This window comes from Entelurus aequoreus, linkage group LG07 (assembly GCF_033978785.1).
Source record: "Entelurus aequoreus isolate RoL-2023_Sb linkage group LG07, RoL_Eaeq_v1.1, whole genome shotgun sequence".
Lineage (NCBI taxonomy): Eukaryota > Metazoa > Chordata > Actinopteri > Syngnathiformes > Syngnathidae > Entelurus > Entelurus aequoreus.
Window position 1 is genome coordinate 59,927,527 of NC_084737.1, and position 18,304 is coordinate 59,945,830.

The 18,304-nt window shown below is 39.2% G+C and overlaps 1 protein-coding gene across 2 annotated transcripts in view; it reads left to right on the forward strand.

Annotated features, from left to right (window-relative positions):
• Positions 1–18,304, forward strand: part of ddx4 (DEAD (Asp-Glu-Ala-Asp) box polypeptide 4) — a 91,792-nt gene that overhangs the window by 14,901 nt on the left and 58,587 nt on the right. Inside the window, exons 9-14 of one of the 2 annotated variants that reach the window (XM_062054101.1) lie at positions 2,912–2,944; positions 3,014–3,040; positions 3,093–3,149; positions 3,212–3,250; positions 3,350–3,492; positions 3,567–3,719. In XM_062054101.1, the coding sequence (XP_061910085.1) occupies positions 2,912–2,944; positions 3,014–3,040; positions 3,093–3,149; positions 3,212–3,250; positions 3,350–3,492; positions 3,567–3,719 (452 nt within the window). The remainder of the gene's footprint in view (positions 1–2,911; positions 2,945–3,013; positions 3,041–3,092; positions 3,150–3,211; positions 3,251–3,349; positions 3,493–3,566; positions 3,720–18,304) is intronic. The other variant, XM_062054102.1, reaches the window with a different exon arrangement.

The following is an 18,304-nucleotide window of genomic DNA, read 5'->3' on the forward strand; positions in this document are numbered from 1 at the left end:
ATCACGTGGCACTCCACTTCTCCCAAGCTTCCATTTTGTGTCTAGAAACAACGTTCCATCAGGACAGGCATGTTCCCCTTTTCGTTGAGATCTCGTCTATTTCGTTTAAAAAATCCATTAGTTCGATTTTAGAGTGCAGTGCAAAAAGAGGCTCCAAGAAAGTTAAGAAAAAAGAAGCAAAATCAGGAGAGATAAAGGAGAGGGTAGAGAAGCGTATGCCCCTGGCGGGACAGGTAGCGTATATAATTTGCAATTGTATTGAAAGGCAGGGTGCGGGAAAGGGTGTAGCAAGCGCAACATGGCAAAACAAGAAAAGTAAAGCGTTGAATGCCTCGTTAAAGATGGTAATACTTCAAACTGGGCAAAACATTTGAAAGACAATCATCCAGACCTGCACATCAAGTAAAAGGCGACTGGTGCAACGGGTCAGGTAATTCACGGTACGTTTTTTTGTATATAAAGAAAACTTTTTTCCCCCTCCTAAAATTATTTATTAAGATATCAGCAAATACTGCATTCTGCAGTAAACAAAGTATCACTGGTGTACTGAAAATCATAGAGGATACCCATCAGGTCTTAAAGTCTCAAATACAAGAATTGGTATTCATGGCCTTGAAATGTCTTAAAGTCTATAAAATTTTTTGTAAAAGTCTTAAAGGGGCAATATGATATTTTTTTTCTTCATTGAAACACTTCCTAACATATACTTCCTACCTAACTAACGTCCTACATGTAAATATGGTTCTTTGGCCAAGATGTTGCATAAAAATCTAAATCCAACACAAATGTAGGAACACACATTCAGGTGAGTGTGTTCATGAAAAGGTTTACTACACTTAACCAACAGTTCCCACACAACACACAAGTCATTGTTTTTTTTTGACAATGCTGTTTTTTTATACTATGGGCAGAGAAAATTAATAACAATATAGGGTTGGGCCAAAGAAAAGGCAAACTTGAAAAAAATGCATACAGTTGAGTGCGGAAACCCCTAGAGGTAGTTTTAGGGTGTCACAACTGGACTGTTTGGTTTATCTAAGAAGACGATTTGCCTCTCACCCGAGTAGGCTTCATCAGTTCATGTTCATAGACTTAGATTGGTCACATCAAGTCCAGACTAGATATGACCAATCTAGTTATAGTTAAGTCTTGTGGCCATCAGGTGCCATCTTGCACAAGTCTTACATTTGTTTTAATTGTTTACCTTGAAGGTAGAAAAGCGCTATACAAGTATAACCCATTTATCATTTATTTATCTTTTATTTGGTTTCTGCCATATTACTTCGTTTAAAATGCTTGTTTTAATGTGCACATTCAATTTCTACTTGGTCCATGAAACATTGTTCTTGTCTACAATAATGTTTCTTCTTCAGAGGAAATTCCTAAATACATTATTGATCTTGAAATCATCTAGCTATGCGTGAATAGGAAATAATATGCAGAATATAATGGGATGCTGATATCTGGCGTAGTTGACGAGCTAATAGTTTACCAGCTTTATCACCACTTTCATAAAACTTGAGATCTTTAACGAAGTATTTGTTCACTAGCACGGTCCGTTGCAAGGACGTCATGCTCTGCCTGTCGGGAGCTTTTCTCTGTGTCTGCGTTCTGAGCGGTAGAGTACAAATTATCCACCAGATATGCGTTGTCAAACTAGTCAATTTATTCTTCAAGAGTTTTTTCTCATTACCTATACAGGTTTTTAATTCCCTCTCCTATCTCACGCCTCTGGTATTTGTCGTCCTCTAGCTCCAAAACGGCGGCGACCAGCTAAAATGCTAGCATGCCTCCTAGATTTAATCTGGGGCAACACCCATTTTAATGTTTTTGTCCACAAAGGTCACCGCCTTCGTTGGATTATCACATCTGTGCGTCTGGATGTTGGATAAGGTGATCTGAAACGTCAGCGGAAAGAGAAGTTCAAACTTCAAGTTGGGACATGAATTTAGACTTTTCACCGCAGCAAAGGCAGCTCGCCACAGAGTCACAGATGGGGTGAAGTTTGGGGAAAAATTGTAAATCTTCTTGCCCATATCGAATAGCGTAGCAGTCTCACCCATTCTTCGTAGAATCTGGTTCTGGACTTGAAATAAATGTACTTTTACAACAAGTGGCTGAAGAGGTTTGCCGTCTTAAGGCCTAGTACTGAGGATCCGGTGAGCACGGTCTTGTATGGGTTTGTCGTCAAGTTTCAGGACCAACGGCAAGATTTGAGCAGTGAACTCAGTCGGACGGCGGCCCTCACAGCCCTCAGGGAGGCCCACAACTTGGACATTATTCCACCTTGAGCGGCTCTCCGTATCATCCCATTTTTTAGAAAGAAGATCCCTGCTATGGGATGAGAGAATGTTCTTGAGTGGCTCCATATCAGCCGCTATCTTTCCTTTGACACCGGATTTAAGATCGTCAACCGTCTGCTCTCATTTCGTCAATCTTCTGACTTATTCTCTCAAAAAAGGCAGAGTAGAAGACGAAATATTTTCTTTTTCCTACTGTGGTGTAACAGAAAATATTTGAGAAGCACTGATAATTGCTTAGTAGCCCAAGGTATTATTTCTGTAAGAACAGAAGCATGAGACATGAAATGGATCAGTTGGTATAGCTTGCAGAATTTGAACACTTTGTTGCAGCAAATTTTATGACATTTGAGAAAATTACTCTTGTTAAAACCTACAATTAATTTGAACAACATTCATCAATATATGATTGTTGTACTAACAATTTACTGTTTAGAGGGGAAAACTAATAGTTATTAAGACAGTGGTTTGACTAAGTAGCCTGCAAAAGTTATGTTTAGATTTTCCGCCACAACGAAATGTTAATCTACTGTAGCAACAACCACCATTTTAGACTGTTTAAGATTCAGAAGACTTAATTATTCTGAACTGATTTGGCATGTTCTGAACAGGCTTTAAAGGAAGAAGAGGCGGCCACACAGAAGGTATATGCTGATTCTTGAAGTGTTTCATTTAAAATTTTAAATGTAGAGTAACTCTTTTACAATTTTAAGGTGGTGGCCAGGGTGGCTTTGGAGGAGGTAAACGACAAATCCATTAAGAACTTTTTTTAATGTTATAATTTGATATTAGAATGTTGTCTTACACCTGCAGGATACCGTGGAAAGAATGAGGAAGTCTTCCCTAAAGGTGATGCTTTTGCTAATTTCAATCATGCCATGGATGTACCTAACTTTTGTATCTAAATACAGGGGATGCTAATGATCAAGAAAACCAGGATAATAGTGAACGTAAGTTGAGGGGTAATGTGATGTTAAAAATACTCTGTATAATAGGCTTGAGCTTGTCAAACCCCAAGACACAATACCTATCTTTATTTTGGCCTACAGGACCAAAAGTCACCTATGTTCCTCCAGCCCTTCCTGAAGATGAGGACTCTGTATTTGCACACTATCAGCAAGGCATTAATTTTAATAAATACGATGACATCATGGTAGATGTGAGTGGGACCAATGCACCACCGGCTATAATGGTGAGAGCTCTCTCCAAGTCAGTTGGGTTTTTTTGTAGTTAATTTTGTTATGAACTATCTTGTCCCCATTGTAGACGTTTGACGAGGCATACTTTTGTGAGTCCTTGAGAAAAAATGTAAGTAAATCTGGCTATTCAAAGCCAACTCCAGTTCAGAAGCATGGCATCCCTATCATCTCTGCTGGTCGAGATCTCATGGCCTGTGCCCAGACTGGATCTGGAAAAACGGTAAGGAATCTTTTCTTATTAGCGCACAGCTTTGTGACACAATAACCAGGAATGGGTACCCAAGATTTGGTTCCATAATGACACTGGTGCTAACATAATCAGTCGTATACAGAACGGGGAGAAAGAGGTATTTGGCAAATTTTTAATCCAAATTCGCCCACAAAGTGCTAGAAGGTGATATTGTATGAGTAACATCTTGTAAGTCAGGGATCACTATTTGTGGGTCCGAGTTCAGACCCAGATGCCATTGCGTATGAACATGAACGTATAGTCAATTAAAGTACTAAGTTTTGACAGTGCTCTTCCATTTTAACTGGCACAGCTTTTACAGACTGTATGGTACTTGCTCATCAGCTGAAGAAATACACTGACCAATTGCACACAAGTTAAACCAGCCCACATGGCACTGCTCAGCCAATAAATTCTGTGCATTCCAGTCAGTAATAATGGCTATTCGAAATGCGGAGACAAACGAGAGCTGAGCGAGTGACATGGCAGAAAGTGATATCCACAGAAATAAGGATAAAATTAGTGAGACTGGTGCAGAAGGAGGACAGAGATAAGAGACTGTTAAAAAGGATAGAAAAGCAGTATGTCCCCTCTTGCTAGTTGTGCTCTCCCACACTCTATTTGCGGTGGTGGACGGGTGGAGAAGAGGACAGAAAAAGTGGGCAACAGAATAATTACTCATGAAAAACAGGAAAGCGTAGAGTGAAAATAGTTTAGTAGTTTATTTCCTCTGGAATCACAAAACTAGTTTTTCATGTGCAGCGACTGGGGCTAATAAAGCATTACAACATAAGATGTGATTGTTTTTTAAATTTATTAGTATGATTTAGTTAATTTTTACCCCAACACCTTCCTTTCTTTCACACAAATAGTGAACTTAACTGAAACTTGTAAGTTATGGTGTGAATGTATTATCAGTAAAAGACAAGATGAGAAAGGATTAAATATAAGCTCTGCTTCTTCATATTTCCTTACCGATATGTGGAATTGTGCAAATGTGACCATCTATTAAATAAATATCCTTAATTTAGAACAAAGACCATACAATCCAACACATTTCCCAGAACAAAAAAAGCTGCTCATTACATAAATCGTAATACATAAAGCAGGGTTTCCCCAAGATGGGGCGGAGAGGAGATGCTTGCGTTGACTGTTAGCTAGGGATGATGTTTGATAACAAATTATCGAGTTCGAGCCCATTATCGAATCCTCTTATCAAACCGATTCCTTATCGATTCTCTTATCGAATCCAGATAGGTTGTTGTATATGGAAAAAAACACACAATATTTGGTTTAACAAAAGCTCACTTTTATTTTATAAGGAAAAAATAAAATTAAATTAAAGCTGCAAGCAGCGTTGGTCGGGTCCGCATTTTGGCAGGTGCTAGTCCTAGGTGTCCCAATACTTTTGTCCAGTGGTAGTCCTGAGTGAGACCTACGTAGAGGTTTTTGTTTCGTGTCTCTACGATATTCGTACTGGGAGTTAGAGGAAGTTGTGTCTGTGTCTTTTTCCTAGGTGTTGCGGCACAGTGGTTGTTTTCTTTGAAGGCGCGTAAAATTACAGCAGCGGAGCAGCTTTAGTGCTGCGGGTCTTTGAAGGCTCGTAAAATCAAAACCGTAGCACGTATCAAAACTCTTTCTTCAACTTGTAATCAGAAGGGTTCAATCTCTCTCCTGTAGCAGTTTGAAGCCGAAACGACAAACGCCCTCGGAGGAGATAACGTTTGATGTTTGGTGACCGGTTGTAACAAAAATTTAGTTTGGAAGGAGGAATAGCAAACTTCCTGTTGATTTTTGCTGAAGGATGTCAATCTAAGAAATGTAGGTCTAGGTGAGACCTACATAGAGGTATTTGTTTTATGTGTCTAAGACGTTCCTACCGGAAGTTACAAGCAGTTTTGTCTGAGTTTTCCTCTGAGGAGCATTTTTGTTCTGTTTTTTTTTTTAAAATTTTGTAGAGCACAATTTTGAGTTTTGGGGTTCGGTTTTTTTTTAGATGGCAATTTCCACCAGTCCTGATGTGTTTGAGAATTTTGGTGAGTTTTGAAGTATTTTAAGGGGGTCAAATTAGAGGTCAAAGACGTAAAAAGCAGTGTTTTTAGTACATTTTTGTCTAAGATGGGAAATTGCCAACTTCCTGTTGGTTTTTGCCCGAGGATGTGAAATTATGAATTGTAGGTCTAAGTGAGACCTACATAAGGGTTTTTGTTTCATGTCTCTACGACCTTCCTAGTGGGAGTTACAGGCAGTTTGTTGTTGTTTTTTCCTAGGGGGCGCTAGAGCGCAGTTTAGATTTTTGGGGTTTGGTTTTTTTGACTAAAGTGTTCTCGAACACTTTTTGTATGTGTGTAAAATTTGGTGAGTTTTGAAGCATGTTAAGGGGGTCAAAGTAGTGCGCAAAGGTGCGGAATAATAATAATTAAAGCTGCAAGCAGCATTGGACGGGTCCGCTTTTTGGCAGGTGCTAGTCCTAGGTGTCCCAATACTTTTGTCCAGTGGTAGTCCTGAGTGAGACCTACATAGAGGTTTTTGTTTCGTGTCTCTACGATATTCGTACTGGGAGTTAGAGGAAGTTGTGTCTGAGTTCACATTGTCATTATAGGGTATTGTGTGTATTGAGGACAAAGAAGGAGTAATCGCATTTTCGTTGTCATTTTTGGCACCGGAGCAGCATCAGTGCTGCGGGTCTTTGAAGGCTCGTAAAATCAAAACGGTAGCACGAATCACAACTCTTTCGTCAACTTTTAGTCAGAAGGGTTCAATCTCTCTCCTGTAGCAGTTTGAAGCCGGAACGACAAACGGGCTCAGAGGAGATAACGTTTGATGTTTGGTGACCGGTTGTAACAAAAATTTTGTTTTGAAGGAGGAATAGCTAACTTCCTGTTGATTTTCGCTGAAGGATGTCAATCTATGAAATGTAGGTCTAGGCGAGACCTACATAGAGGTATTTGTTTCATGTCTCTAAGACGTTCCTACCGGAAGTTATAAGCAGTTTTGTCTGAGTTTTCCTCTAAAAAGCAGTTTTTTCTCTGTTTTATTAAAAAATTGCTCTAGAGCACAATTTTGAGTTTCGGGGTTCGGTTATTTTTTGAGATCGCAATTTTTACGAGTCCCGATGTGTGTGAGAAGTTTGGTGAGTTTTGAAGTATTTTAAGGGGGTCAAATTACAGCTCAAAGAGGCAAAAATGAGTTTTTTTAGTACAAATTTGTCTTGAAGGGGAAATTGCCAACTTCTTGTTGGTTTTTGCCCGAGGATGTAAAATTATGAAATGTAGGTCTAAGTCTGACCTACATAGAGGTTTTTGTTTCATGTCTCTACGACCTTCCTAGTGGGAGTTACAGGCAGTTTGTTTTTATTTTTTCCTAGGGGGCGCTAGAGCGCAATTTTTATTTTTGGGGTTTGGTTTTGTTATTAACTTGCAATTTTCGCAGGTCCTGATTTGTGTGTCAAATTTGGTGAGTTTTGGAGCATGTTAAGTGGGTCAAATTGCTGCTCGAAGAGGCGGCCGGTAGAAGAAGAAGAAGAAGAATAATAAACCTTACAAATTCAATAGGTTCCTTTGTAACCAGTACAAAGGACTCCCTGGGGGAGTCCTTTGTACAGGGTACAGGGCGGAACCTAATAATAATAAAACCTTACAATTTCAATAGGGTCCTTTCGTCCCATTGCAAAAGGACTCCCTTTGGGATTCCTTTTGAAAAGGTCCTGTGCGGACCCTAATAATAAACATTACAAATTCAATAGGTTCCTTTGTAACCAGTACAAAGGACTCCCTCAATAGGTTCCTTTGTAACCAGTACAAAGGACTCCCTGCTCCTTTGTACAGGGTACAGGGCGGACCCTAATAAATAAATATTGACTGTTGCTACCCCCCTAAAAAAATATATATATGTTTATATATATATATATATATATATATATATATATATATATATATATATATATATATATATATATATATATATATATATATATATATATATATATATATATATATATATATATATATATATATATATATATATATATATATATATATATATATATATATATATATATATATATATATATATATATATATATATATATATATATATATATATATATATAACAACCTGTCTCTGAGATCACTATAGGTGTATAAATAATATCGTGTTAAAATAAAATCAGTCCCTTGGGCACAAAACTGAAAATAATACCGCTCTCCAAAAAGTGCACTTCTGCTGCTATTGGAACATACTAACTACACACATTATGACACTAAGAACACCAGTCATCAATCAACAATTCTTCTTCCAAAAAATTAGCATGTCTGCTTTTTCAGGATCAAGTCTGACCCGCTCTTCGCTAATCGTGTCGCCAACGGTGGAAAAAACACGTTCACTTGGCGTGGAACTAGCTTGGACACACAGATAGGTTTGACGACATCCTCCTCCAGTCTGTATCTAAACCTTCTGGGGTCCATCAGTGTGGCCTCCTCCAGGAATGACTGCACGTCCTTGTCTTGGAGGGAAAATGAGGGACAGACACAGCTTTGAATTAGGGGGGAAATTAGCTGAATGTGAAGACTAGGGTGTCTGTTATTAAGTCTTTAGCATTAGTATGTGAAATTAAATGATGTAATTGATTACCGTATACTACCAAAGAGTAGCCCGGGCGTTTATTTCACAAAATCGATTTTGGAGACAGGCGTTTAAAAGAAGCAGGTGGTTATTTGCACAAGGCTTTTATTTATTTTTGCACCAGGCCATTATTTGGTTACAATGGTTACTGTCCAGCATTTTTTTTTTGTACAAAAACTTTAAATGTAAAAGCTATTGTAAACATACAAACAAAAAAACAAGAGATCAACATGAGGTAGGCTATCAAAAGACAAGAGATCAACAAGGCCTCAACATGGCAGTAGTGCAACAATTGTCAAATAGAATACCAATACTAAAAATAAACTTTTTAAATAAAGCAGCCTCCCGGGAAAAATAAAAATATGGTACCAAGTACTCAAGTATAAAACCCACCATCAAAACAGAACAATAATACTGTCTTAAATAAAATAAAATCTACAGTACTCTAAGTTTTAAATAAAGCAGTATACAGGAAAAATTACATTATGGTACTAAGTACTCTATAAAACCATCAAAACAATAATACTGCAGCAAACGTGACCCCAAATGCAACTCACCCCACTCATCATCCTCCTCCTCCTCCCCTTCCTCCTTCCTCTTCCTCTCCCTCACCCCCCTCATCATCATCATCCTCCTCTTCAATTACAAGTTCTTCTCGACGGGAGCGTCCTTCTGTGCAACAGTTGTTCTCCTCCTGAGGGTAAATTGTTCCGACGCAGGAATCGATTAAGCCAGCCACTCTTTGCACCAAACACCACCCCGGTGTCACTTGCGGTGGCATACAACTCCTTGGCCTTAATGCGGATCATTTTGCGGGACACACTGTGGTTCAGTCCACGAACGTGATGTATCCACTGACACAAATTAGCATCAAGCTCGTCGCTCACTTTCTTCCTACCTCCACCAGATAAGCGAGCCCGTTTTCCATCGATTGCCGACTGAGATAGTAGTTCTCCCTTTTTTTGTTTCCATTCTCGTACACGTTTTGGGTCAACGTTAAACTGCCTGGCCGCTGCCAAACCAGAATTCTGCTCCGCATACTTCACAATCGCTAGCTTGAACTTTAAATCAAACTTTCTGTTCTTTTTACCCCTTAAAAGTATTCCCGTCCATCAGTCCACCGGTATCCTGTTCATTCAACTCACTGCTACTGTTGCTTGCCATGTTGAAACTTTTCCTCGTGGGTTTGTTGTTGTTGTTGAGTGTGTTACGCTATATGCGGTGACTCATTGCAATATGTTAATTACCCAGAATCCCCACGTAACGTAAGCCATCACGGCACAGATTTCGTTAAGCCTTTGATTGTCATGTAACTCTCTGGACTCCACGCGTCTGCTGTTATCGTCATTACCAGAATTACTGCACCTTTGCTTTTCCTTTTAGCTTATAAATTGGGCTTAATGAAACCAATATGATTTTAATCTAAATTATGCAAATAACAGCCCATGGGCGGCTATTTGGACATAGGCGGTTATTAGGAAGAGGCGGTTAATTCACAAAATGGGGTCAGACCCCGGGCGGCTATTAGGACATGAGGGGTTATTTGCCCAAGGGCGTTTATTTGGTAATATACGGTAAGTAAGTTAAACATTGTACTGATATGATCCACTTTAAGAGGTTGTTCAAATTAATAGTGCTTACAAAGTACAAAGAATTATGAGAAATACTTTCAACCTTATTGAAAATAAAATATATTCTTCATCTCAGTATATTAATAATGACTGAATTAATTAATTACATATTACAAAACTGTTGTATGTACTAATTCACAGATGCTGTTTTATTATAAAAGGGTCAGTAAATGATGTATATATTTGTAAACACTGAATTGGGAAAGGGGTAGGATTAAATAAGTTTTACTTCTTCCTACTCCTTTTCGGACATGATGTAAAGTGAAATTATACGAAACTGTGACGTGTTATGCTGTAAGTGTGTTCATGTACGAAATAGTGGTGTAGGCTACAAGATACCGTTAACGTTATCAGACACATACAAAAAGGTTAACGTTACCGTTAGCCACTGACTATGCTTAGGTAACGTTAGTCTAGCTAACATTTCTGCAGTCCTGGTTGACATAAGAGGTAACGTTATTTTAGCCTAAAGGCTACAAGTGAGCAAATATGGAAATTAACCGGCAACAGTTAACGTTAGTTACTCACCGCCACTATCACTGGAGCTGGGGCTGCATGTTGAAGCAGAGGAAGAGTGGCGTGCTTGGTCATCTCTGTCGCTGCTTCATGTGTCAAAGACACGCCACGGTTCTCTAACGTTCGGGTTATGTACGGCCTGAACATGTGTCAACATGCTTGTTGTACTTCCCCCCTTACATGAGCAAAGCCTGGCAATAATTTCATAATGCCGTTTCCTCGTCGTATTTTTTTGTAAAATGAAGCCATGCCTTGAGGCGTTTTTTCCGGTCCATTTTTTTTTTTTTTCTGCTTTCTATATCTGCCGCCTAATGACTGAGCTACGTCGTTTCCTTTGATGTCCCACAGGGAATTTCCTGTGGGACGGGATTCGTTCCCAGAGATTCGAATAAAGAATCAACTATTTTTCTTTACTATAGTGGCCTCGATAACGGGAACCGGTTCTCAAAAAGGGATTCGAGTCCATGGAATCTGTTCTTTTCTTATCGAACAACCAGGAGAACCGGTTTCGAACATCATCCCTACTGTTAGCCGCTTCTCAGCTTCACCGCAAAATTCGTTCTACCCTGACACTTTGTATCACTATATGCCTGAAACTACGCTTCAGGGTGGCAGTTTATAGAACTTCGATATGCTATTGATGTGACGAATGCGACCCTTAACCTGGCTGGTGTAGAGCGGCCTCTTCCAAATGCTTGTGTCCGAACATCAGTTATCACAGTTGGTCGCACCGGTCTGGTCCTGTGTGTCTCTTCCGTGCGAAACTGGGTCTCGGCGTATAGACTAGTATAACTGTGAAGGCTGTGGGTTATCCTCACCGGGTCCGTGGCTAACAGCTGGCTCCGGTGAGTCTCCACCTATCATGATGACCGAAGGCTTGATGCAGATCCAGGTACTCCTCTACAACAGGGCTCCACTACATCCACAGGGGATCTGGTCAGAGCAGCGCCCCACCAGGTACTGATAATCTTCGGCGTAACAGAAACCCCAGAGTGGATTATAGTCCTTCTTTCACTAAACAAACTGGATTCAAAAACAGACTTTTCCCCACTTGTGTGATTGACCTAACTACGACGACACATTTGGCTTCATCATAGACATTCATGCGCCACAAAAAACCCGGACTGTCACCTTCACCTGCCCAGCTCCCTGGTACACGGACCAGCACAGCGTCATGAAAAGGTCAAGCCTTACCCTGGAGCGTGCCCACAAAAACATCTAGCTTGACGTACATAAGTTGGCCTTCCGGGAATATCAACATTCATACCTTGAAGGTAGAAAAGCGCTATGCAAGTATAACTTATTTATTTATTTATATGCCAAAGCTCTTTAAAAAAACAGGTTTGTCTACTACTCAACCATTAACAAGCTAGGCAGTTCTAGAAAACTATACTCCAGTAAACCATCTCCTCAAACTACAATTACCCTCATATCACACATCTACTACAATAAACTGCAGCCATTTCCTTGACTATTTTACATCCAAAATTGACAATATCCGCTCATCTCTCACATCTCTACACATTTTCATTCTTGACTTCCTGACAATACCTGTTACACATCTTACACACTTGACACCCACAACGCAGCAGGAGGTTGAGAAGAATATCCATACTTTAAAGGCCTACTGAAACCCACTACTACCGACCACGCAGTCTGATAGTTTATATATCAATGATGAAATCTTAACATTGCAACACATGCCAATACGGCCGGGTTAACTTATAATGTGCAATTTTAAATTTCCCGCTAAACTTCCGGTTGAAAAACTCCTTTGGATATGACGTATGCGCGTGACGTCACGACGGCAACGGAAGTATTTCTACCCAATGTGTCACCATACAAAAAGCTCTGTTTTCATCGAACAATTCCACAGTATTCTGGACATCTGTGTTGGTGAATCTTTTGCAAATTGTTTAATGAACAATGGAGATTGCAAAGAAGAAAGTTGTAGGTGGGATCGGTGTATTAGCGGCTGGCTGTAGCAACACATCAAGGAGTACTTACTTGGATAGCAGACGCGCTAGCCGATGCTAGCCGCCACTGCATCTGTGATCGGGTGAAGTCCTTCGTCGCGCCGTCGATCGCTGGAACCCAGGTGAGCATGGGTGTTGATGAGCAGATGAGGGCTGGCTGGCGTAGGTGGAGCGCTAATGTTTTTATCATAGCTCTGTGAGGTCCGGTTGCTAAGTTAGCTTCAGCGTCGTTAGCAACAGCATTGTTAAGCTTTGCCAGGCTGAGAGTTATTAACCGTGTAGTTACATGTCCATGGTTTAATTGTATTGTTGATCTTCTGTCTATCCTTCCAGTCAGGGATTTATTTATTTTGTTTCTATCTGCATTGGAGCCAGATGCTATCACGTTAGCTCAGTAGCTAAAGAGCTTCGCTGATGTATTGTCGTGGAGATAAAAGTCACTGTGAATGTCCATTTCGCGTTCTCGACTCATTTTCGAGAGGATATAGTATCCGAGGTGGTTTAAAATACAAATCCGTGATCCACAATAGAAAAAGGAGTGTGTGGAATCCAATGAGACCTTGTACCTAAGTTACGGTCAGAGCGAAAAAAGATACACCCTGCACTGCCTCTCTAGTTCTTCACTCTAACGTTCCTCATCCACGAATATTTCATCCTCGCTCAAATTAATGGGGTAATCGTCGCTTTCTCGGTCCGAATCTCTCTCGCTCCATTGTAAACAACGGGGAATTGTGAGGAATCCTACCTCCTGTGACGTCACGCTACTTCCGGTATAGGCAAGGCTTTTTTTTTATCAGCGACCAAAAGTTGCGAACTTTATTGTCGTTTTTCTATACTAAATCCTTTCAGCAAAAATATGGCAATATCGCGAAATGATCAAGTATGACACATAGAATGGATCTGCTATCCCTGTTTAAATAAAAAAATTTGATTTCAGTAGGCCTTTAAAACCATCCACTTGTTCCATAGATCACATTCGGTCAGTCCAACCAGGGGCGCCGCTAGGGATTTTGGGCCCCATGAAAAGAATCTTTACAGGGCCCCCAGCACAGCGGCAACATTATAATTTCATCATCATTAGGGGCCTCTCTGGGCCCCCCTCCATCATGGGCCCCTAGAATCCGTCTCCTTTACCCCCCCTTTTCGGCGCCCCTGAGTACAACAGCACCGTCTGTTCGCGCCCAGGACACGGCTCAAGCCCATGGGGGACAAGGCTTTTGAAGCTGCCGCTCCCCATTTATAGAATGCCTTTCCTGACCACCTCAGGGCCCCATAGACTGTGGATGCTTTTAAAAAAGGATTGAAGATGCACAGTTTTAAATCTTACAGCTGATTTTAATCTGTAAATTCTGTTTTATTCCAATTTCTCTTGTTTATGTCTTATGTAGCACTTCGGGAATTATCAAATGAAAAGTGCATTATAAATAAATATTGTCGATTGCTAAGATATCTGGTGAGTGGTCACCATGACGTCATCGTATAGTTTGCATAACTTGTAATGGTACGATTTTCTTTGAAAAGGCTAAAAAATGTATGACATTTAAAAAATATTTTATTAATTGGTATTACAATTATTTTATATAATTTTGCTATATTTTAAATTGTTGCTGCTTATCCCACGAAGTACTTTGTTGAATATTTCAACAGATTGTTTCTACAGTTTTTTAGTGACTTTTTCTTTATAAAAAATAGCTAGCAACTAAGCATCTTTCTGGTGTTATTATAGAATGTACTCGTGTTTAGAGACTCTTGTACTTCAGTCCCTTTAAGTTCAAATCAGATGAGAAATTTGGGATATGCATTCCATAATATATATCTCATTCATTGTCAATGGGGAGGAAATTACCGGGAAAACTGAGAATTTTGTGAAAGGGAAAACATGTTTTGCATTCGATATATGTGAACTGTGTGGGTGGATGATTGACGTGTCGGAATCGGGTGTAAAAAAGGCGAAACATTTTGAGATTTGAATGGGAATTCCCTGGACATTTGGGAATTTCGAGAAAACCAGGAATTTTTGAAAATATTGATACTAGCACAATTGTCCCAGATGACATAAATGAGTTGGTGTTGGAATTTTTGGAATCGGTTGAAAGATATTGATGTAGTACAGTGCTTTTCAAATATTTTCTGTTACACCCCCCTAGGAAGTAGAAAATATTTCCCCCCCTCCATCGTGACTATAAATGGTATAATTTATCCATAAAATTGTTATAACTATACCTCTGCATAACATTGCAAGCTTTAACATTAAGGACAGAAGACCGGTCTTTCCTCGTTTCCCACCGTGGTTACAGGGAAGCCAAGTGCAACGTACGCTTCATTATATTCTGGTACAGGAAAAAAAAATTTGTTCCCCGAGGTCACACGTTTGATCCCCCTGGCATAAAACCGTGCCCCCCAAGGGGGCATTATTTGAAAAGGACTGATGTAGTAACAGTTTGAATTTTACTGGGTATTTCAGAATTTCAGGAAAACCGGGAATTTGAACAAAGTAAAATGGTAGTTTTGTTGTCCCAGTTAAAGAATGTTTTGAAGGTGAAATGGTTGAAATAAGTGGATTGTGAAAACTTTCCAGGAAGAAGTGATAATAGGGCTTTGGAAAACCTGGAATTCTTGAAATTCCTGGAATGATTTTGAACTTGGAAAATGGTAGTTTGATTGTCCAAAGTGAGATGAGTGTGTGGATGGTGCAACGGTTCAAATTGGTTGAGAAATGTGGGAATTGTGCAAGTTCTTGTGTATGAACAGATTTAAAAAGAAAACAATTCCTTAATCCACGAGAAAGAGAAACACACTTCACGTCTTGCTTTCTCTTTCACTCCACACCCCCACATTGCAGACTCGTGCTGCGCAGAAGATTCTGGGAGATGTACTGTAGTTTATTTTCAGACAAAGTAAAAGATCCAGAAAAAAAGGACACCAAGTTTTTGGTACAGTGACGCGTAACTGCATTACTTAAATTTTCAAACCGTAATACCGTGTTGTCTACAAAACTGTTAAATCACAAATACTGTATTTCCTGGACTATAGGGCACAGCGATATATTAGCCCACATTAGCCACAGATATATACATTGCAAAATTGATTTACTCAAAGATTCCGTAAATGTTTATTTACAAAGTGTTTCCAAACGGTGTCTAATGCGGCAGTAAAACGGCTGATTAAACAAAACTGAAGGTATTGTCATGAACCAATTTGCTGTGGAAGCTAGCTCTCAATCAGCTGACCAGACTCAATTACTCCACGGTGACATCTAAGTGAGTATACAGAGGAATTTGTGAAACTGAAACAATAAAAAAAAAAGAGAATACCGTTGTAAGGTAAAAATACTAACACAGACACTTGTAAAAGTGTTAGCATATTAGCTAATGACGCTAGAGTCATTACATTACTTTAGCACGTAGACATGCATGAAAACACATAACATCAAACATGGGACGGTCTCGTAATTATAAGCAGTTTTAGTTATACTGTAAAGCTTACAAACGTTGCTTGGAGTTATGAATGAAAGAACAAGTAGAAACCATATTGACCCTAAAGACTGAACAGCAATTCTGCTTCCTGTCGAAAACACTATTGGTAAATGGAGGACGCTACAGCACCTTCAGTGAGCAAACTCGTCCAAAAGATGGCGCCATAGCACACACATTCTCAGTGTATTTGCTTGTTTTTGTTTTTTCTTAATTTGAAAACTATGTATTATGGCCGTCGGCGAAGAAAAATCCATACATTAACCGCACCGGTTCAAAGCCTCAGGGTTCAAAGTGTAAGAAAAATGTAGTCAGGAATGTACAGTAATTTAATAGCTGCTGGATGACTTATGAGTCTGATTTAAAATGAATTAGTCATGCGTTTTGGTGTCTGCTGGCATTTTTTTAATGTAATTTTTTTCATTTAATATATTATTATTATTATTATTATTATTATAGAGGTTTATTTGAAATAGGGACAGATACAAAAACATAGACATCTGAAACAGTTATCCGATGCATGCATCACAGTGTTTGTAGCCAAAGCTAATTTACAACACTTGTCCCCAACAACAACAACAACAACACAGATCCAACATCATTAAAATAGGAAAATATATATAATATATTTATTACTAATGCGATGGTGTTGCGATCTTTAGCCTCGCGCACAGTATTAAGTGTCGGTGTGAATATGTTTCTGTTTAGACTGCGTTTCAGAAAATGTGTTCCACATTGTAGATATGTGCTGCTGGTTCAACACATAGCGCACTGGTACAGTAGGAGCATGATAACATAAATTTTATCATGCTCCTAATAATAAAATGATTGTGTCTGTAGTAAAAGCCCTGCATGTAAAATTATCTTTTAAATAAGGCGGCCTGCACTACTTTTCAATTGTACATGCATTGTTAGTAGATCACACTCAGCACGGCCACTCAGAGTACATGCTATTTTATTTTTAGCACACAGTTTAGTGCGTGGTATTTGGATCTTAGTAAATCAGCCCTATAGTGACTAAGACTTATTTTAAGTTTTCACCAAAATTATCCATATTATTCCACATACAAATTAGATGTCTTATTAAAAAATAAGTACTTTTAAACAAAATCCTTTGCAATTTGCTCATTGTCAGTAAAATTTAGGACACCAAAAGACTGATCAAAGTAGTATCAATCTCATGCAGATTCCTGAGCCATTTTGAGAGACAATGAGCAAGCCAGCCACGTGACGTAGAAGTGTGAACCACAGATCCCTTCCCCATCAACATTGCAAATACAGAATTTGTGAGAGCCTACAATGATTATTTTGGGGAAAAGGTATGATCCAGAACCTTATTTTTTATCTTGAATATAAGGAGGGTGAGCAACAAGTTTCAGAAGCTGTGTGCTAAACAGATCCAGCTTTGGTGAAACTATACAGTAGCAGTATTGCTCATTTCTAAACAAGAAATACAATCTACGAATATAATAAAATTATCACTTGCTGTACAATGTCTGCTCTCGCTCTGATGATGACTGATTGGATGTTCATATCTTCCTGTTTGGACATACGACTGATCTGATATTGTCAAGAGTATCAAGCATTCACATCCTGGCGTCATCCAACCCCGACTCACGGAAATTGCCAAAGACATTCGGAGCGGAATTTTCAAAATGGCAATCTGAAATTGTGGCATTTTAGGATGTTTAGATAGTATTTTCACCTACTTTGCAGATTGTGAATACAATTTGATATGTTTAAATGGATGCAACAAAACACAATTAAGCATATACTGTAAAGTCAACTTGTTTTTCCCTACTACTGGTACTTTAAAACTGTCCAGGCCCCTTTTTTTTTACTGACCAACATCTGGGTGCTGTGGTTGTTTCTTTGGTTAATCTGTCATAGAAAAACTACAAACCCCGTTTCCATATGAGTTGGGAAATTGTGTTAGATGTAAATATAAACGGAATAGAATGATTTGCAAATCCTTTTCAACCCATATTCAATTGAATGCACTACAAAGACAAGATATTTGATGTTCAAACTCATAAACTTTTTTTTTTTTTGCAAATAATTAACTTAGAATTTTATGGCTGCAACACGTGCCAAAGTAGTTGGGAAAGGGCATGTTCACCACTGTGTTACATGGCCTTTCCTTTTAACAACACTCAGTAAACGTTTGGGAACTGAGGAGACACATTTTTTAAGCTTTTCAGGTGGAATTCTTTCCCATTCTTGCTTGATGTACAGCTTAAGTTGTTCAACAGTCCGGGGGTCTCCGTTGTGGTATTTTAGGCTTCATAATGCGCCACACCTTTTCAATGGGAGACAGGTCTGGACTACAGGCAGGCCAGTCTAGTACCCGCACTCTT